This window comes from Rhinolophus hipposideros (assembly GCF_964194185.1).
Source record: "Rhinolophus hipposideros genome assembly, chromosome: 11".
Taxonomy (NCBI): domain Eukaryota; kingdom Metazoa; phylum Chordata; class Mammalia; order Chiroptera; family Rhinolophidae; genus Rhinolophus; species Rhinolophus hipposideros.
The window spans coordinates 80,277,526-80,297,828 of NC_138057.1; the positions used below are offsets into that span (position 1 = coordinate 80,277,526).

The 20,303-nt window shown below is 42.6% G+C and overlaps 1 protein-coding gene across 4 annotated transcripts in view; it reads right to left on the reverse strand.

Annotated features, from left to right (window-relative positions):
* DDX31 (DEAD-box helicase 31) overlaps window positions 1–20,303 on the reverse strand; it is a 69,461-nt gene that overhangs the window by 46,897 nt on the left and 2,261 nt on the right. For 3 of the 4 annotated variants that reach the window (XR_013994413.1, XM_081065937.1, XM_081065936.1), the window contains exons 2-13: window positions 16,856–17,115; window positions 16,674–16,749; window positions 15,614–15,657; window positions 14,391–14,461; window positions 13,374–13,438; window positions 7,474–7,518; window positions 6,147–6,188; window positions 5,299–5,363; window positions 3,737–3,856; window positions 3,510–3,616; window positions 2,175–2,410; window positions 1,556–1,732 (exon numbers count right to left, since the gene is read on the reverse strand). Coding sequence is in view for 3 of the 4 variants with exons in the window: in XM_081065937.1 (XP_080922063.1) it covers window positions 1,556–1,732; window positions 2,175–2,410; window positions 3,510–3,616; window positions 3,737–3,856; window positions 5,299–5,363; window positions 6,147–6,188; window positions 7,474–7,518; window positions 13,374–13,438; window positions 14,391–14,461; window positions 15,614–15,657; window positions 16,674–16,749; window positions 16,856–17,115 (1,308 nt within the window). In the remaining variant the exon portion in view is untranslated. Of the gene's footprint in view, window positions 1–1,555; window positions 1,733–2,174; window positions 2,411–3,509; window positions 3,617–3,736; window positions 3,857–5,298; window positions 5,364–6,146; window positions 6,189–7,473; window positions 7,519–13,373; window positions 13,439–14,390; window positions 14,462–15,613; window positions 15,658–16,673; window positions 16,750–16,855; window positions 17,116–17,461; window positions 17,611–20,303 lie in introns of those variants that run through there. The other variant, XM_081065935.1, reaches the window with a different exon arrangement.

Sequence of the window (20,303 nt, forward strand, 5' to 3'; positions counted from 1 at the left end):
GAATCAGGGGGTGGGAAGGTACCGTATTTTTGCCGTGTATAATGCGCACACGTCTTTGGCCCAAAGTTTCAGGGGGGGGAAGAAATCTTTCGTTTTAATTTTTTAATTCAAATTTTTATTTGTTTACATTTAGTACTTGCTTTTTGTATCATAAAGGAATTTTAGCATTTATTTTTTAACATATTATGGTACAAGAAATTTTATGTAACAAATCATTACAAAACACAAGAACAGATACAAGGTACAAGAAATTTTATGTACCGGTAACAAATTTACAATATTTACCAAGGCCAAGAACTCCTCGTGGTTGCAAGTTTGTGGTAAGTTCAACAAAACCAATTATCGTATTCCAGAATATTATTTTGCATGCAGATAACGTCATTGATTTCTAGAGTTACACTTTTAACTCACAAGCAGAAATAAAAGAATTTTTAAAAATTATGTAGATACGGAATTAGTACTGCCCATATACAATGTGCATCATTATTTTTCCCTCACACATTTGGGCAAAAAAGTGCGCATTATACACAGCAAAATACGGTAAAAACCAAGTGTTTATAAAATTCACAAAAGCTGGAATATTCAGGAAATTCTATATAACCTTGTGGCAGATAAGAAGCTGTGTCCTTGAGTGACCTTCAGCATATTCCCTTTTCTGAGCCTCCATTTCCTGAATTATTAAAACAGAAAAGCGAAACCAAAAAGGGGGACTGCACTTGACCTTTAATGCCCCTTTTAGCTTGAAAAATGTTACGATTTTTTTAAGCTGGTTCTCGGCAAATCTCCGATTTCTAGCTTTCTTTCATTTCCTAATTTCCTAAGGTGCCCGGTAACCGCTCTTCTAGGGCAAGATGGCTCCGCTCTCTAAGCCCTGTTCGTCCTTCCTTCACAATTCCAGTGAGTTCAGCTCACTCTCCACTCCGCCCCGGCTCCCGAAATGGATGCTCTACTGACCGGAGGTGGAATAAGAGTGATGCGCTAAGCACCTAAAATTAGGAAAACGGTTCACTCTTCTTTCTGAACAAAAGCAGTCCTCAGCCGAGACGGGAGAGAGCCCGGAGCCCCCGATCCGCAATGCCCTCTCGCAACCAAGTGCAGGAGAGGGAGCGCTGCATCTTGTTGACAATGACAGCAGCCATGCTCAGCAGTACCATATGGGATCCACAATTTAGCTCCATTAATGCTCTTAATTTGAAGACATCAAGCCCTAATTACACACTGGGTACTAAAAAGGCAAAACCCTTCCCCGGTGCCAGCTACTTAGTGGTACTCTGTTGCCTTAACAGCTGGCTGAGGTAGACGCAGGCCAAGCGGACTGTGCGCTCTCAGGTGGAAGGGACCAGCTCCGGGAGCGGGCACGGCGCGGGTGGGAACAATAGGCTCCCCCGCCCATGTAGGCACGGCGGGTGGTGTCACCCGTGTCCAGTTCCAGTGGGTCGTCCGCTCCTGGCTCACCCTTCCCTTAGCCCAGTGGCGTCTGTGAGGGACGCACTGTGACCCTGGAGGACGAGTTCAAGTTCAATGGGACTCAGGCCTGCTAGCGGGCAGCGCTCACCTCCTGTTCCATGTTACCGTGCAGCCGTAGGAATTTTAATCGTGTGGAGCCAGATGGTAAGTGCCCTGCTGCCCGGGGCCCCGGGCTGCTCAGCAGGGTCTGGAGGAAAAGCTTGTAGTGGAACTCCACCAGCTCACAAGTCGGGAAAAAGACAATCATCTTCTGGTCTGTTTCAAACTACATCGATACAAAGGGGGAAAACAACCACAGGATTTTAAGATTAGGTGAGACTAAAACAAGTATTTCTCTAAAATACAGTCATGCTATGCTGGCCCCAGTTTGGAAACACAAGGGACAGACAGCTCTGAATTAAAAAAAAAACACCACAAAAACATAAAACACCGATACTCCATGCTACAAAGAATGCAGGAAAGGAGAATGACAGAGCTATCCTCTCGAAAGGGCTCTCCACACATGAGAAAAACACTCTTCAGTGCGAAGCTCTACATTAGCTGTGTTCTTTCATTCATTCAGGGCTCGCCACAGATAGCGCTGCCCGATGAAGGTCTGCAGTTACAAACAGTGAGGCTGGAAAACTTGTGTGGGCGCATGCCTCAACTCACTGCTACCAACACCTGCCACAAACAGAACAGGTCTTTGTCTCCTCCATCCTTCCTACCTTGCACTTCTGCAGGATAAAGGCCGCCAGGGAGACCAGCCGCAATTTGCTGGGAATCAGTGTCACGTGCTGGTCGAGACCCTCTGGGATTGCAAAGCTGTCCAGCTTGTCGCCAGCTTGTGGAGCGGAGACTTCAAGAACCGCTTTGATCATTGGGTTAGACTGACCATGGCTTTCATCCACGACAGAAATACTGACTGGGTTGTGTAAACTGATATCAGCGAGCCATGCTACGCCTTGGATAGAAAGTGAAAAAGGCAACACATGACACGTACACACCATTAACCTGGTCACGTGTGCACGCCCGCACCCCCCACACATTCAGGTGTATTTAAGCCTCCAGTGGGTGCCACCAAGGAGCACTGATGTGCCTGCCTGTCAATCTGGTGGCGCAGACTCACCAGTTTCTCCGCACAGCCCACCAACCCACCCACACCAGCGTTTCTAAACTCGAGCCTGTGGAAGGCCATTGAAAGGGACATTAACAGATGTCTGTGCATCCCAGAGAGAGCTCTGTGGTCAAGTAAGTTAGGAAAATCGGGATAAAGAGGTTTCATGGGATTCTTTCATAGGGTCTGACAGGCCTTCTCAGGACCTTTATTGTGTGAAGGTGCACCTTGACTCTCCGAGAGGAAGTCATGTGTGGCATCCCCACACTTACTGAGCGTGGAGCCCTCTTTCCCTTAACATTAATATTAGTTAGAATACACTCAGAGCTGTCGATCAGCCACATGAATGGCATCTGGTATGTGCACACCTCGTGTGACTGGCAGAACAAGTAAGCCAGATGTAAGAACACGAAAGCTGTACTGTCGATCAGACAATGACCCCACTGTATGGCTGATTCTGCTGGAGAGGGCTACAACTTTTCCAAGCCCTGGTATTCCCGTCCACGAAAGAAGAGCTAAGAATTTCCATGGCATGAAGATGGGAAACAGAAATGAGCTTACAGAATATGTATTTCTTAGGTTCACTGTCTCTTTAGGGGAAAGGTAGGGTGATTACACTAAGAAATGCACTTGGGGAAGAGGTCCTCACTGTCAGATAAGAGCCTTGCTCACAGGGTCCCCATGGCCGTGAAGAGCCTCATAAAACCACGAGGTGGGGACTGTGAGCCTCTTCCTCTCCGCCCTGACTGATCACCAGCAGCACTGCCCCTCCTACAGAAACTGTGGCTCTGGGACCTGCCCTCTCCCACGGCCTGGGGACCACAGCGGTCCTCTGACACCTTCCTCCTCCCCATCGCCAAGGCTGAGAACTGCTGCCGGCACACGTGGCATGTGACAGCGGGGTCCTCCCTCTTCATTCAGTACAAAGGGTACCTTTTCAACTCACCTTCTGTGAGAGTCGCCGACAGCAAGACGTTCTGTCGTTTCTGGCACTCAGCATTGACCGCATTAAGTATCACTGTGATATCTTTTTCAAAACCCAAATCCAAGATTCTGTGGTTTCAAGAGAAGGAGTTTTAATCTCCACGAAGAATGAGTGTAACACTAAGAAGCTACAGAGGTGCCATGAAACAGCCCCTTCCTTCCGCCTTTCTTCTTCTAGGAGAGGCTCACCTGTCAGCTTCATCCAAAATCAGCCACTGTACCCGACTAAAACGAATGTTCTTTGTGGATTTTATATGATCCACCAGACGTCCAGGAGTTGAGATAAGGATATTTATTCCTTTGCGGAGTCTGTTTAAAATCACATACCATGAAAGAAAGTAAATCAAACGGGGCTGTATTGATAGAAAACACAGGAAGAAGCCAAAGGAGACAGATTTACGTCTAGCACCAATATCCCACAGCCTGAAATTATGACACAATGATGAGTGGATACAAAGATGTATCTGAGTTTTAATTTTTCTCAGAAGTTTGCCTTTCCTATAGAATATAATTGTTAAGCTCTGAAATCATACTTAAATCATAAAACCTTAACTTTAAAAGGAATCTTTATAATATGATGCCTTTTACCTGACCACAGATCCTTTCTAGAACATTCTAGATATGTGGTCATCAATCCTGTTCTTGAAGGTTTCTATGCCAGGGAACCTCTTACCTGAATGAGTTATCCCAGAATGTTTTTTTCTGATACTGAGGCCATCTAACAGGCCTAGCTCTGTCCCCTAGACGAGGTAGAATAAATCTAATTTCTGACTCCCCAAACAGCCTTTATCCCATTACTCCAAGTAATAAAAGCCTCCAGTTTTCAGCTGAGTCTATTTTCCAGCCTCCCCTGCAGTTAAGTATGATCATGGGCCTATGTTGTAGCGATAGGATAATGAGAATATGCAAATCCCACAAGTCCCTTTGGAGGGAGGAGGTACGACTATTTCTGTTCCTGCTGCAGAAAACTAGATGCAATGGCTGGATCTCCACTGTCTAACACTCTGAGGTAACTCTGAAAATGGAAGCCTCATTGAGGGGCACAAAACAACGGAAGGAGCCCGGTCCTGACAGGAGAGCACGATGCCCTTCCTGGATGGGCGGCTGTCAGGCTGCTTAAATGTGAAAGAAAAAGGAAACTTCCGTATTGTTTGAGCCCCTGCTGTTTGCGGCCATTGTTATTTATGGCTGCAGCTAATCCTAACCGATACTTTCAGTGTTCAAGTTTAATATTTACTTGTTAATCACAGACTACACACACAGTTGGATGTTCCTACTGCACATTAAGCTACAACATAAAAATGGTTTAAAAAGAATGCAGACAATTTGGGATTTACTTGTTGCACACAATTTTCTACTGACACCCATTACCAGTTCTAATATAGAACGAGGAATCAATGTTTTTTGGTGTAAAAAGCAAGATGCAAAGCATTATGTTAGCTTATGACCTTGTTTTTATAAAAAAACAACAAAATCTCTAACCCCAATGTACCCAAAAGGGAGCCACCAAGGAGGATGGATACTAAACAGGGCGACAGTGGGTACTGGGGTGATGGAGTTCAGAAAGTAATGACATCAGAAAGCAACCCCTTGGAGGTTCATCAGTATTTTTAAAAATAGCTATGTCTAGAGGGGACTGCTCCCCGCTGACGCAATCTGTCCGAGACAGGCTCTCTCCAGGTTTAGAAGGGCTGAGTCCTACTGGAGAGACAATTCAAAAAGGAATTAACCACAAATAAACCTCCCCCTACCTGGCTTTTTCTGATTTTCTCTTCTCTCCTCCCATTAACACTCCAGGCACAATCCAGGTAAATGGCTACAGGAAGACATCAGAGCAAAAATCAATGCAAAGTCCCTTATACTGCAAACACAGAGACTGACTCTAAGTCGGGAGGGAGGACTCAGGCTCCTACCGGTGTGAGGTGTTATTGTGCAGACAGGATTCCTAGGCGTTGCCACACCCATGGACACTATCAGCAGTAACTTCAATTATAGCTAAATAACGAGCTTCCAACACAGTAAGAGAGCAAGGGGAGCTGTGTAAACGATTCAGGTAGCTTTTCTGCCTTTCTCTTTGGAGCCTCAATTAAACACACATTTCAGTAGGTCTCCTGCCTTTCTTTTGTTCTTTTTGGTTAAAATAAAACCCAAGCACAACCCTCCCCACTCTCACCCCTGATGAAAGAAAGGATAGATCAATTCTCCACCTAATGTGGGAAGTTGGCCGGCTTTGGCTCTGAAGCCTTCTCTCTCTCCTTGCTTAAACAAACCCTACTTGCAGCATTTTGAGTTGCTTTCCAGTTGGCCACCTTCAGGTTGCTGTACCTGTCATTGTCTGTCTGGGGCTTGCCAGTGACTATAATGAATCGATTATAAAGCTGTAAGCACCAGGAAACACTAGTAATCTCTTTAAGTTGGAATTGGGCAGTTAGTAAGGTTAAGATTAGTAAAAATCAAGACTGCACCAGGGGAGAGCAAAGACATCCAGGGAAAAGAGAGAAATTAGAATAATTCCTAGCTCTTTGAAAATAAGGAAAAGACTGTGGTATATTTCTCCTTCCTCAAAAGGTCAGGAGAAAAGATAAAAAACTTGCCTTACCTTTAGTAGTTTCTGGACAATATCAAAGCTTTGTAGAGCCAGCTGTAAATATTAAAAAGTTATACATAATGAACAAGATCCACTCTTTTTTTTAAATTTAGACAATGTAAAGTGATTAAGATCCCACCTTAGACCGCAAGTTAAAATTTAAGGAAAAAAAATCCTATCACAGAATCGACCGTGTTCTTAGACTGATTCTGAAACCTGCCAGTTTACAGAACATGGGTACAAACATCACATCTATTTCTTGGACATGTACAAAAATAGTGTTTTGTGCTCCCTCTGCTGGCTCAAATTCCCAGAGTGCCACACGGAGCAGTCCCAGTCTATGATGCACAAAGATGAAAGAAAATGAAAGACAGTCACCCTGAATTCGGCTTTTTTGCGAAAGATCGTCATCTGTATGAAGCAGTAAATGAGAACAGTGATGCAACAGGCTAACCTTTGGGAGCTTTAAAAGTGATGTGACTGTATCCGACAAATACGCCAGGGGAGAGCGGTAGCTGAAGACTGAGAGATGGCCATTCCCCAAGTTTATTAAAGGAAACAAAAACCAACAAGCCCAGTGGAAACCAGAGAAAATGAAAATTAATGTAGGTTATAACCATTAACAACCAACAAAAGGCCCTGTGTAATCCCTTTATCCAAAGATACATAGTTTCCACAGGTTTAGTATTCACAAAGCATCCTAGGGAAGTAGCACGTTTGCTGCTATAAAGATTTCAATCGCTTTGTGCCTACTCCTTCATTGGATTGAGCTGAGAGAGGGCACGGCAGGCTGTACAAAAAAAAAGCTGAGCTGAACCCTCTATCTCTATGATCAATTCTCTATAAGGAAGTGATTTTGATACAGCAAACAGGTACCTAAATCTGAAATTGCCTCTGTAGACAAATAAAATAGATCAGATAAGAGGTTTCCACCAAGAAAGAATAAAAATACCAAGAAGCTTAACTTTCAGGAACAAGTAAAATGTTTGGCTCAGTAGCTTCTTTTAAAAAAAACAAATTCATTTTTAGGGCCGATTGATTTTGTTTTTGAATTCAGTTGGGGGAAAAAAGTATAAGAATGTGACTAAATTTCTTTTCAGAGGACAGAAATGTATAGTGTTATTATCTTTGGATAACAGGGAAATGTTTTTCCATACTTACGATTTTCAAAGAGCACTTGAATTTTTCTTGTCAGAAACCAGAAGAATGGTTCCCGGGCAAAACAAAGGGTACAGTGGTTTGTGCAATAGAAAGAAAAATGGTCAACCCACTTACAAACTCAACAGGCTATCCCTGAAAATACTTGCTCAAGACTCACTCCAAACATGAAACTGCTTACCTCTCTCGTCGGCACTAGTACCAGAACATAGGGGCCGTCACTACGCTGTGGACACAGAAGGAAAAAAATGCCATGAGGCTTAAAGGTCACAGGAGTCCAGATGAACTAAAGGGTGGCCACTTGTAAAGTATCAGGGACAAGAGCGCCCCTTGCCCTCATTATTATGGAACATTGTTCTAGAGGTTCTGGCCCACGCAATCAGACAAGAGAAAGAAATATGTACAAATCTGGAAAGGAGGAGGTAAAACAGTCAGTAACAGAAGATGATATTTTATGCTAAAAAAAATATTTAAAAAATCATTTCGGGCCGGCCCGGTGGCGCAGGCGGTTAGAGCTCCATGCTCCTAACTCCGAAGGCTGCCGGTTCGATTCCCACATGGGCCAGTGGGCTCTCAACAACCAAAAAAAAAAAAAAAAAAAAAAAAAATCATTTGAAAATCTATTACAAAAAAGATAATTCAGTCAACTAGCTGAATGCAAAATTAATATATAAAAATTGCCTCGCAACATAGAAAGCAAGAAAATACAAAGGGGAAGAAAATCACACTTATAATAGCAACTAAAAAAAATAAGCTTAAAAATGTAGAAAATCTTTTAAAAAGTACAAAATCTATATAATGAAAATTTTAAAACACCTCTGAGGCGGCACAAAATAAAATTTAAAAAACATGTGAATGGAAAAATGTGCCTTGTTCTTGGATAAGAAGATTCAATATTATATAAGCTAATTCTCCCTAAATCAATCCATAAATGTAATGTAATTTTAACAAAAATGTCACAAAAATGCATATATGTTTATATGCATCAAGAAATAATATATACTACAAACAGACAAGCTGATTTCAAAGTTGATATGGAAAAATAAATACAAGGACAACCAAGACAGTTCTGAAAAACATCCGGTGTTAAAACAATTTAAATCTACTGTAGTTTTTAAAAAACTGATACTGGCACAGAGAGATTACAATAGCAAATAAGAGTCTAGAATAGAATCAAATATATACAGAAATTTAGGAAATAAGGGGCATTTTGTATCAGTAGGGAAAAGACGTATTATTCAAAAGTCCTTTTAGAAAAACTTGTTAGAAAAATGAAGTTGGAATGAAGTTGGCCTTTTTATAGATGACATAAAACTCAGAAGTATAAAACATCAATATATTTTATTACATAAAAATTTTTAATTTCAGAATGAAAAAACAATACCTATATTTTGTAACTTAATCAAGAGTCAAATGACAACATGGGAAAAGAATATTCCACAAATAAGGAAAAGGGCCCAAAAAAGAAAAAAAAGAAAAAGGGCCAATTTCCCTAGCTTACAGGGGAGGTCTATAATTCAATTAAATATAAAATAAAAGACCAACAACTCAAATAGAAAAATGGAGGCTATAAGCAGCTAATTTATGTAAATAAAAATTCAAAATATGGCTTTTACACATATGAAAAGATTTTCGACTTTACCCCTAAAAAAAATTCAAATTGAAATTGTAATATAGTATTTTCCCCATGTCAATTGAGCAAAATGAAATAGCTGATAGTGCTGACAAGGGCAAGGGCAAAAGAAACTCTTATACACTGTTAGTGAGAGTGCAAAATGATAAAACTCTTTTAAAGGTCAACTTTGACAGTATCTATCAAAGAAAAATGAAAATTCCACTTACGGGAATTTCTCTAAAAGATGCGTTCACACATGTACGTAAAGAAGTTGTACCGCGTTTTCTGGAATGTAGGCTATTTATATAGCCTTGCTTGTAGCAAAATACTGATCAAAATGTAAATTCCACCAATGGGAGACCGATTCAATAATTTATGGTTCCTACACACAGTGGAATACTAGGCAGCCATTATAAAACGAGGCAGACAGACACGGTACTTACTGATAAGAAACTCTCCCTCAAACATATGAAGTGAACAAAAGCAAGGCATGGAACATCACGCATGACAAGCAACCATTTGTATATCGAACCAAATAAACAAAAACTTCAATGAAAGAGGCAAGAGGAGCTATGCATATTCATATTTGCTTTGTATGCTGAGCGTGTCCTTGGGAGGGCTCACGAGACTGGTGACAGGACCAGTGCACCTGACAGGAGACCCCTACCCCTGGGGAGAGGGGGGAGGAGAAGGACTTGCTTTTCACTATATATTTTTTGGTACTCTTTAAGCTTTTTTTAAGCAGGTATATTATATCTAAAAATAATAGTAGTACTAGTAGCAGTATGAGTAGTAATAATGATAAGAAGAACATAGAAGAAGAAAAAGTAATCTGCTAATCTGCTGCCGACCCCCAAATCAATGGCGTCTTGCACCTCGAAAGTGGTCACAGACAACGAATGAATGAGAACACGGCTGGTACAGAAACTAAGTGCAGATTTAGCAGCAAATTCCATCACAAGCATAGCTTTCATGTTTTGCATGGGAAACATTTACCCACAAGGAGAAAAGGATTTGGAATTCAAACTCGAGTCATCTGTGCTCAACCCCAACTTCGGGAGACGGCTGAAGCCCAGGCAAGGAACGGTAAACATGTTAGTACACGGTATCAACGTGCCACGGTGTGACGCTAGGAGATTCTGACATTTCAAAAGGTGTTACTACACAAAGAAGAAGAAAGAAAAATCAATTCCTCACAGGGCAGAAGCGAGTGAAGGAGGATGGATGTGATGTTAGAAAAATCAGAGCCGAAATAACTGAAAGAGTGAAAACACGGAAAAGCAGCCCATGCTCATCTCATCACCAAAGTAATTTAAGACTCTGCTGGGGGCCTCGAATCTGCTGCTCCCTCCAGATAAGGTTTTTTACAGGTCAAATCATTTTACAATGAACTCCAAGGCTTTATACTGAATATTACTTGAGATAAGTGGATTAAATTTGGGCTTGGAAAACTCTTTCTACAGAATATTTCAGTCTTGAGTAAAATGAGCTGTTACTGATATTAAAAAATATATGAGCCAATCAGGAAACGATACGGCTCGTTAATGGTTCTGAACATAAGCAAATCAAATCACTGCCCTTTAAACTGGCTACACCACCGTGTTGATGAGGATAGCAGCTAACACTCAATAAGCAGGTTCTATTATCAGGTGCTAGAAACCAGTTCTCAACCTTCCACAGGCACCACCCTCGCTTAATCCTCACCCTAGGAGACAGGCACTGCCAGGGAAGTCACTGAGGCACGGAGGTGGGCAATGCATTGCCTAACGTCACACTCAGACCCAGGATTGGAGCAGAGCTGCCCACTACACCGTCTCCCCTAGGTATGTAATCCAATCACTCCTGTCCCCAGCTCATGGATCTCTGACATGAGACAGCTGGGGTCGTACTGGTGGACCCACTGCAGCTCACATCTTCTCAAACTCTACAACTTTGCACGAAATAAAAAACCTCTCTCCTGGCAAGAAGTTCTTCTGGAGTACAGAAAAGATGAGACGTCACTACACTGTCACGGTAATTTGCATTCTTCCGTACCTGCCAAGTATAATGATAAGCAAGCCCTTTGTATGAACTCCCCCACTGGAAAGGACCCAACGGGGAAAAAACTCAGTCATCTTTACAAATAAAATTCTCACCCACGTCAGAGAAAACCAGTATCAGTAAGTTGATAAGTATCTGTCTCATCTTTTTATGCATAGATATACGCACAGATTATTATCATTTATGAAACTGGAGTCACATTACACGTGCTGGTTTGTAACATGCCTCTTCTCAATTAACATAGCAAGAACACTTAAGTTCACAAATAATAACTGAAAAACATATCACTGTTAATGGTTCTATCAGGTTCTATCATTTAGATGATTGTGCAGGATTTCTGTTTTATCAATTTAAAATTATTTAAATAAAGGTTAAATAAAATTTAAACTCATTCATTTTGAAAGAATTTCAGACTTTCAAAAAAACTGTACAAATGGTACAAAGGACTCCCTTAAACCTTTCTCCCACTTCCTTATGAGTTCTCAAAATCACAGGAAGTTAGCACTGATTCAACACTATTAATTAAGCCACAGGCCTTATTCGAATTTCATTCATTGACCTATTAACATCCTTTTCCCAGATCAGGACCCAGCTCAGGACCACATGTTGCACTTAGCTGTCATTCTCCCTTGTCACTTTTAACCTGGGATAGTTCTTTGGTGTCTTTTGTGATCTTAATACTTTTGAGGAGTACTGGCCAGCTGCTTTTGCAGAATGACCTTCCATTTGAGTTAGTCTGATGTTTGTTTATGATTAAAGTAGGGTTGTGAATTTGGGGCAAGAAAACCACAGCAGTGATGCTGCCTCCTCCGTGAAACTTACAGGAGGCACCTAAGGCTTCCACACCTCAGCACCCCAGCTCTGATCCCCTGGTCAAGGAGGAAACAGCCAGCCTTCCCCTTCGTCAAGTTACTGTTTTCCCCTTTGTGATTAAAAAGCATCTTGTGGGGAGAGACTTTGAGACTGTGTAAATTTCTCGTTTGCGTCACATTTTCATCCACTCATTTGAGCATCTGTGATGCTTCTTGCCTTAAACGGTATCACACTGTGGCCTCTGCCAAACGTTGATGTTCGATTTCCATCACTCCTACATTTATTCTTTGGAATTCTACTCTAAGGAAGGGCTTTACCTTCTCCCGCTTATTTATTTATTCAATAATTTTAGTTTGGACGCATGGATATTTGTTTTTGACTTGAGCAATGATCCAATATCATTATTTACTTTGTCACTCAAATATCAATTAGACACACGTCTAATTCTGCAGGTCCAAACTGAGAAAAAAAAGTAACCAATTAATCATGTTTCCCTGAAAATAAGACCTAGCCAGACAATCAGCTCTAATGCATCTTTTGGAGCAAAAATTAATATTATAGCAAAATAAGACCGGATCTTATAGTATAATAAAAGACCGGGTCTTATTTTACTATAAGACAGGGTATTATATAATGTAATAAAATATAATAAAATAAAATTGTCACCCCAATAAATTTAAATATCTATCTATCTATATATATAGAGAGAGATATATAGATATCTCTCTCTATATATATAAAATAAAATAAAAGACTGGGTCTTATACTAAGTTTTGCTCCCAAAGACGCATTAGAGCTGATTGTCCGGCTAGGTCTTATTTTCGGGGAAACGGGGTAGCTCTGCTCATCCGCCAGTCGAGGAACCCACCTCACTTCCTATTTCTGATCTGGCCATTTCCTCTCAACTGAGACTGTATCTGTGGGACTCTGGGCTGCGTTTTGAGATGACACCGACGCCTATGGAATGCAGCAGTTAACTGGCCTCCCAGGAAACCCGAGAAACCCAACTGTGGCCCCTCTGGCCCAAGCACTAACTGAATGTGTTTCACAACTAAAGATAAGTTCTAAAAACTGCTAAATACAAGGAGGCCCAATGGGCAGACTCACTATTTGGGTGCTTGTTTTCACATCTACTAGTCATCGCAAACCACTGTTTTAAATATAATGTTCACCCTTCTTAGTCAGAAGAGCTTGATCTCTGAAGCCACAGAGAACTGAGGTGGAAGTTCACGCCACATGGCCTTAGTCAGTTATTTAATGTCCCCAAGTCTCCTTTTGTGTGTGTGTGTGTGTGTGTGTGTGAATTTTAGTAACAGTAATACCTACAGCTCGGTGGTGCCGAGGCAGTTAAAGATTCAAGATCACAGACAAGCATTCGGCACAACATCAGACATGAGGTTCCCTATGAGGCTGACGATGATGACTGCGAACTATATTTATTCTACTGTACTGGGCAGTCTTTAGAGGCAACATTTTTAAAGGAATTAAAAAGACATATGGAAACAACACTAAGTGAAAACAGAGTCTCTCGGTCCCAGTGTTACTGCTGTCATTCAGATTGATGGTTTCGTATGCACTATGAACAATAACAGAAAAACATATTTTACACTCACTTGTATTTTTGTTTTCATTGCTTGAAGGGACTGGACCACAGGGATGCAATAGGCAAGAGTTTTACCTTTTAAACAAACACAAAAGCAATTAAAGTCAGAGACCCTGTCGATGTGAGAAAAGCAATGACAGTAAAGGACCCGAGTTCTGTTACCTTGGGGCAGTACTAAATCTGGGGAAAGGAAAAGTGCATGTGACACATCAGGAGAGGTGGGAACGGAAGTCACCTGCCTGCCACACTCCTAGTTTTGCTTTGTAAACTTAGTTATTTCTTCTTAAAACCCTGCAGCTTCAGCTCCTTTATCCACTTAACAAGGGAGACCATGATACATTTCTCAGATTACATAAGAGCTCAACCTGATGACTGTCTCCGGAAGGTGACAACTCCTCCTCCGAAGTCATCCTGACCTCTGAACCGAGCTCGGAGGTCAAGTAAATATCCTGTGCGGTGATGTGATTAGGGGTCTGTCTGAGCCTCAGTCCTAGTCTCTAAAGACCAAGGAGGGTCACAAAGAGGACAAAGACTTTGGGGTTTCCCCCACCTGAGTGGTAGCTAAGGGGAGTGGAGAACAGCTGACCAGCCATGAAGGGTACAAGAGGGTCACCAGAGAAAACCCAGGCTGATGTGGACACAAGAAGTGTTCCATGTCTGAGCTAACGACTGGCATCCAATCAGTGTGTGCGCATGTCAGAACTGTTTTAACACCAGAAGAAAGTCTTCACCCCCCACTGGAGTGAGGGTAGGCGGCTCTGGCTATGGAGGCTGAGACTGGGCAAAGCCATGAGGCAGGCTCTGAGGAATGACAGCTGAACTTGACTGCTTCCTGATCATTCCTGATCACGCCTCCGACAGGCAACCCCCTCCTTTCACTGCGTGAGCTAATTCAGGGCTCTGATCAAAAGCACGAGTGGCCTCCCCTCGCCCAAGGCAGCTACTGCCACAAAAAGACACGTGACCTACGACATGACGATGGCCTGGATACCACAGGAAGAAGGGCAGAAATGAAATGACGACTGACCTGAGCCTGTCTGGGATCTCACGAGAGCATCTCTGCCTTCTAGCAACACAGGAATGCTTTGCTTCTGAACACTTGGGCGGAAAGAACATGTGGTTATCTATAACACATTACCCACTCGTGTTCACAGGCAGAGGCGCAAGATATACAAAATGCAATGGCCCCAGGCTTTGATTTGTCTATCAGCTGCCACCTTAGATGCCACCCAAATATGCAAGTGAAGGTGCTGAGAAACTTGATGATTAGAAGAATAAAACCTCAGTTAAATTTCTGGAACGCAGCTGAAAATGTTGAAGCAAGCCAGAGATTGGCCATTCTATCATACTAATTAAACCCAAAAATGGGACAGGCACGATGACAGCCTGGAGCGACCGTGAAAGTACATCACACACTCTCTCGCCTTCTGTACCAGGGAATATGAAACGTAGTAAAACATCATGGAAAGGTTCCCATGCAGACGAGTACAAAGAAGCTGGGAGCCCTCCAGATAGCAAGAAACTGCTGCTGTTCACACTCCCGAAAAGCAAGAGAGAACGATTATGGACACACTCAGATGTATGTGCACATGTGCACGTAACAACTAATGACAAAATGGGTACAGAAATCATTTAAATTTGGTTGACAAAACTGAGCAAAAAAAAAAATGGTGGGGGGGTTTCTTATTTCATTCTTCAACATTCTTAATTTTACTTATAAGTAAAAGGGATTATTAAAATGCACAGAAGCAGACATACTCAAACAGAAGAAGTCCACCTCTGCTCCATACCTTTTACTACTCTATGTCTACTTCCCAGGAATCATCATTCTCAACAAACATTTAAATTTTTTTCAGTATCCCATTATATCCAACCAAATATTTACCTTTGTCTTTTAGGTTGACTCTAATTCTTACCACTAATAAACAACACGATCAAGTTCACATTTTGGACACAGTATTTTCAGGGAAGCACGGAACAGTGGGAGCTTACACAGACCATCTTCAGGACCAGCAATCTCTTACAGTTGAGAGCTGAGAGCAGAACTGGACGGGGACCCAATTTCCCGAAATTACCAGGTGGGGAAACCAGGTGGCTGAGGGATATGTCGAGTCCTCGATCGTCACTAACCTGGCCTTGTTCTCTAACACCAAGACACAAACTGGCTCTGTCCTCCCCAGACAATTCAGGTTTTATATGATTATACCCAGGTAAGTCCTAAGAAAATCAAGACTGGCCTGGAACTCTTACCTGGTCATACTAGACATGTTTAAGACTGTATTTATTGTGGAAATCTGAAAGAGAAGACAAAATAAATATTTTTCTTTAACTGTCAACTTTTGGTACAAATATATTTAATGCAAACAAGCATGCAAAAAAGAAGAAAATACTGGGATAAAACTGATTATTACCGTGATCACGGTAAGTTCCTCTAACCCAATAGTTCTCAGCTGTGGGTGGTTCTGCCCCCACCAGCCACGTGGCAATGTCGGGAGACATTTCTGAGTGTTACAACTGTGGGAGGGGTTGCTACTGGCATCAGGTGAGCAGGGGCGCAGGGTGCTGTTAAACACCCTACAATCAGAGGACGGCCCCCATAACACACAGTTTTCCATCCTAAGCCTGAGAAACCCTGCCTGCACCTGTAGGTGAGAAAACAAGCTTAGGTAACCCACCCTGAAGGAGGAGGTAAGCCACGACCATTCGAGCAAAGGAAATCCAGGCTCCCTAAAGGTGCATGTATTTTTCTCTCCTTACCCATACCTAAGCCTGGAAAACTCACTCATGATTAAAAATAAATAAATAAATAAATAATAAATAAATAAATAAACAAATAATAAAGTGCTCATTTGTTTGTAGAAAATGCCATGTGAAAATAGCCTCTTCTTCCTGGAAGTCTTTGTAACTACAGACAGCCCTTCACAGCGTGGTGCCAGTTCAGCTCCCTCTCCTTTGGTTGCTGAGACACCTGCCACTCAGAAGAGTCTCAATGTCATACCTCCTCCAGGAATGAGGAGGTTGTCTTCAAGCCCCATTAAAGTGGATGCCAGTCCCAACCCGAACCAGGTGAGGGAAGTCCGCAGTTCTTTTAGAAAGGGGGGTGGCTGTGGGGGTCAGGACACGGTGAACAATGATGTAAGCTCACCTGCACTGTCCTAGAGGAGTAGCTTAGCAACCTGAGCTCCCTCGGGTAACTTGGAGCAGAAATACCCATTCTCTGGTTTTCCCTCCTAGAACTCTCACTTCACAGACATGCTGAATGAACAAACATCAACAACATCGACTGCACAAACCACTGAGACATACTTACTAAATGTGGGTGGAGGTCCAGGTCCTGAAAGGCATCTGAAGAAAACACTTTTTCTTGCACCTGCTGTACTACAGGTCTGCAAATGATGAACAAAACCCAGGCATCAGTTCCAATAAACAAAGAAAAAGGCAGAGTACACTTAGCTCCTTTTATTCCAGAGGGGCGCCTGCACCTGGGCATACCTGTGGAGCTCGGGAATTTCAGGGTTGTTCTTAAACAACGATGAAGTCTTAATGCTTGGTTTCTGCTCTGGGTTTCTACCAGTCGCGCTAACCGAAGACTTCTTCGGAGAAAACACCTTCTGCGCCTTCTTCCTCTTAAACGTCCTCTGTATTTCTTTAGCAGCGGTTTTCTTGGCTGGGAGAGAGGATGTGTTATTCCTCCGTTTTGCTGGGGGAACCTCACTGGACGCCTGGCATTTTCTTTTGGTGGCCTGTGCTTGCTGCGTCGTTCCCCAAAGGAAAGAGCAAGCAGAGATGCATTAGTCCATGAAGACAGACCTTAGAGTGAAGCCTGACTGCCCAGAGAATTGCATCGCGCCCTGCAGAGATCATTATGCCCCATATGTCAAGCAACAGTTTAGGGTCTACAATCACATTCTTTGACTCAGCCTTTTTTTCTCCAAAAGGAAAAAAAGAATCCACAAAATTCCAGCTCTCTCATCTACCAGACCTCACCATCCATCTTAACTGTCAACTCAACCAAGATAAGGATGAGGACCAAGAAGGGAGACACATTTTGGGGGCTACATTTAACAACGGAGTGTTTTGCGAGAAGAGAAAACCCACCTTGTGAAGTGTGCCTGCTAAGTCGGTCCATAGCCCTAGGAATCCATTTACACCAGAAGAATGGGGGGTGGGGATCATTTCTCTCTACCAACAAAGCCCGTGGGTGACGGACGACACATTGATGCCATGTCCCAGCTCATGCCCAGGCAGCGGAAACCTTCATTACTGTTCCACCCTAGAGCGCTTGGATTGCTGTCATTCTCTCCCCTCAAGCTGCTCCCCCAGATTCGGGTGGCTTGGAGACAATTCCTACTCGCTGTTTCCATTCCAAATGAGAATTCTGCTCCATCCATCACTTCTATCACAATTATTTCCAATTCTCCTCGCCTTTCAATTCCCCATCTGATCGCCGATTACAGGCTACAACTCTACATATTTCCTTGCCTGTTGCTTCTTATTTCCATAACATGAATGTAGTTAAGTGTACGATGTCCAAACTCCCCCCAGGAGAAGAAACATCCAATTCCTCTATTTTCTTTGGCCTTCTCTTCCAATTTACACATGAATATCCAAACATGCTCTGAGAAGCCAGTGCTTGTTATTCTGGAGTTTTGGATTCTTTGGGAATATGTTATTTTCCTCTTAGCTTGAAAAGATGACTTTCATTTACACATCAGCTTGTTTTAGCCTTGATTGTCAGTTTCAGACTAACCTAACAATAATAGATCTTTGTTCCTGGCAACCACAGGACTCCTATAGCTAATTAATTCAATAAATACAACTTCAAATAATATAAGTAATAAGGACTGACTTGCTTCACTTTACAAATTTCATTTTACAAAGTCCCAAGTTCATGAACTTTCAGATTAAAGAAAGAGGTGAAGTCAAATTTCAGGTCTGGTGAATCATTTGCCAGGCAGAACGAAATGTGCAGATTTTACCTGATTCACAGACTCCAACTCTCGGAGCATAAAAAGGCCAAAAGGCCACTCCCACCATGCACAGACTTCCTACCACAGGCTGCCCGACAGATGGCCTTGCCGTTTCTGCCTGCACACCTCCGCTAACCATTATCCGTCCCTCAAGGCAGACCAAATCCTAGGGAGTCCGAAGCTGTTTCTGACATTCAGGCAAGATGTGCCACCTTGAGCATCTACTTGTGAGCCTGAGGGCTGCTTTCTGCAGCATCATACGACCAATTCACTTCCTCGGCACGTAACTTTCCTTCACACATCCTATGGCTCCTTTTTTCCTTCCTCTTTGGACTAAATACTCCAAATAGGACACCGACTTTAGACCCCCCTACCACCCTGGTCACCCTTCACTTCCATGTCAACTTCTCTCTAAAAGCAAGTATTCAGAGTAAAGCACAATAGCAGACAGGATTTCCATTGCTCTTATCGAAAACCTGTAACGGGATCTACAGAGCCTTCTCCAATCTGGCCTCCGCCCATCTCACCAATCCAGCTGTACCCTCAGCCATCCTGTCTTCCTTAATTCCTACAATGTACCATGCTCTTTCCCTCCTCAGGGCCTTTGCACATGCTATTCCCACACCCACGTCTCCAACTCTCCTTCTGGCTGGCAAACTCCTACTCACCTTCCAGGTCTAAGCCTCCGGGTCCTCAGAAGAGCCTTTCCTGACCTCCTCTCTCCACCCTGTCATCCCCTGCATCGGCTCACGTCTAGCACAACGTAAGTGCTCAATAAACACTAGTAAGATGAACAAACGACACACAATGGAATTATCCCTTGCCACAATCTGGACACTGTTCTTCTCCTTGTTAGCCTCCCCACCCCTCCCCATCCCAGCATCCACAACACGTTAATTGAAAAAGCTGACCACTTAGCAGCTGTCAAGTAGCTTGGTCCTGAAGATACAAAGCTAGAAGACTAGTCAAGCCCTTTAGGGAGTCACAGACTAGCGCGAGGGAAAAAAGGGTAAAACCACAAACCCAAACCTCTCTCCGTACTATACAAGGGGTATGGACAAAGGGTTATGAGAGCACAAAATAATAAGATATGACCACGGCCCACTGCAAGGGGAAGGAAGACAGGGAGACAGGAAGGCTTCACGAGTGGCATTTGAGCAGAAAGGAACAAGGACATATCTGGAAACCCTCAAAATTAGCTGCACATTAAGCAAGTCACTGCTCTCAGGGTCTCTGCTCTTGCCCCTGTAAAATGAGGGGATTATGACAGATGACCTTTGGGGCCCATCTAGCCCTAAGTGTCTAGTCCTAACGTCTCTGATATTAAGAGCTGTGAGGTAATCTGTCTCAGGATCACTGAGGGACCCGGGCTTTGCTCAGCTGGTTCCACAGCCCTTGATCCTGGCAACAATGTTATCATACCATTTATTAATTGTATCCTCTTTGGTTAGAAAACATCATGAATAGTTTGATCCCTATTTTGTTTTGTTTCCTAGGAAGATATACATCAAAATGTTAACCAGAGTGATGGGTGTTGCTTTTTTTTTTAATCTACTTCCCAAATTTCCTACAATAAATTTGTATTAATTTAATAATCAGAAAACATTTTTGTAAAGAAAATATTCTGCACTGTGTTAGAAACAGCATAATTTAAGCTATCAAAGTCTTTTCAAATCCAATATATTAGCTACTCATCCCAAGTCCAGGCTACCGGCAAATTTGATTAGCATATCCACAATTCTCATTCAAGACATAAATGAAAATGTAAAAGCAGACAAGGCCACCGCAGGCACTGGTCATCACCTCATTAATGAATACCCCTTTGACACAGTAGTACAAGTAATCGTAACACCAGATGCCCTATGTTTATTCATCCAACTCAACATTTTTACTAAGTGCTTCCTATGTGTTAGTTACTAGGCAAGTACATGGCACAAGCACCCCACTGACCTCCCGATGGAGCAGTTCTA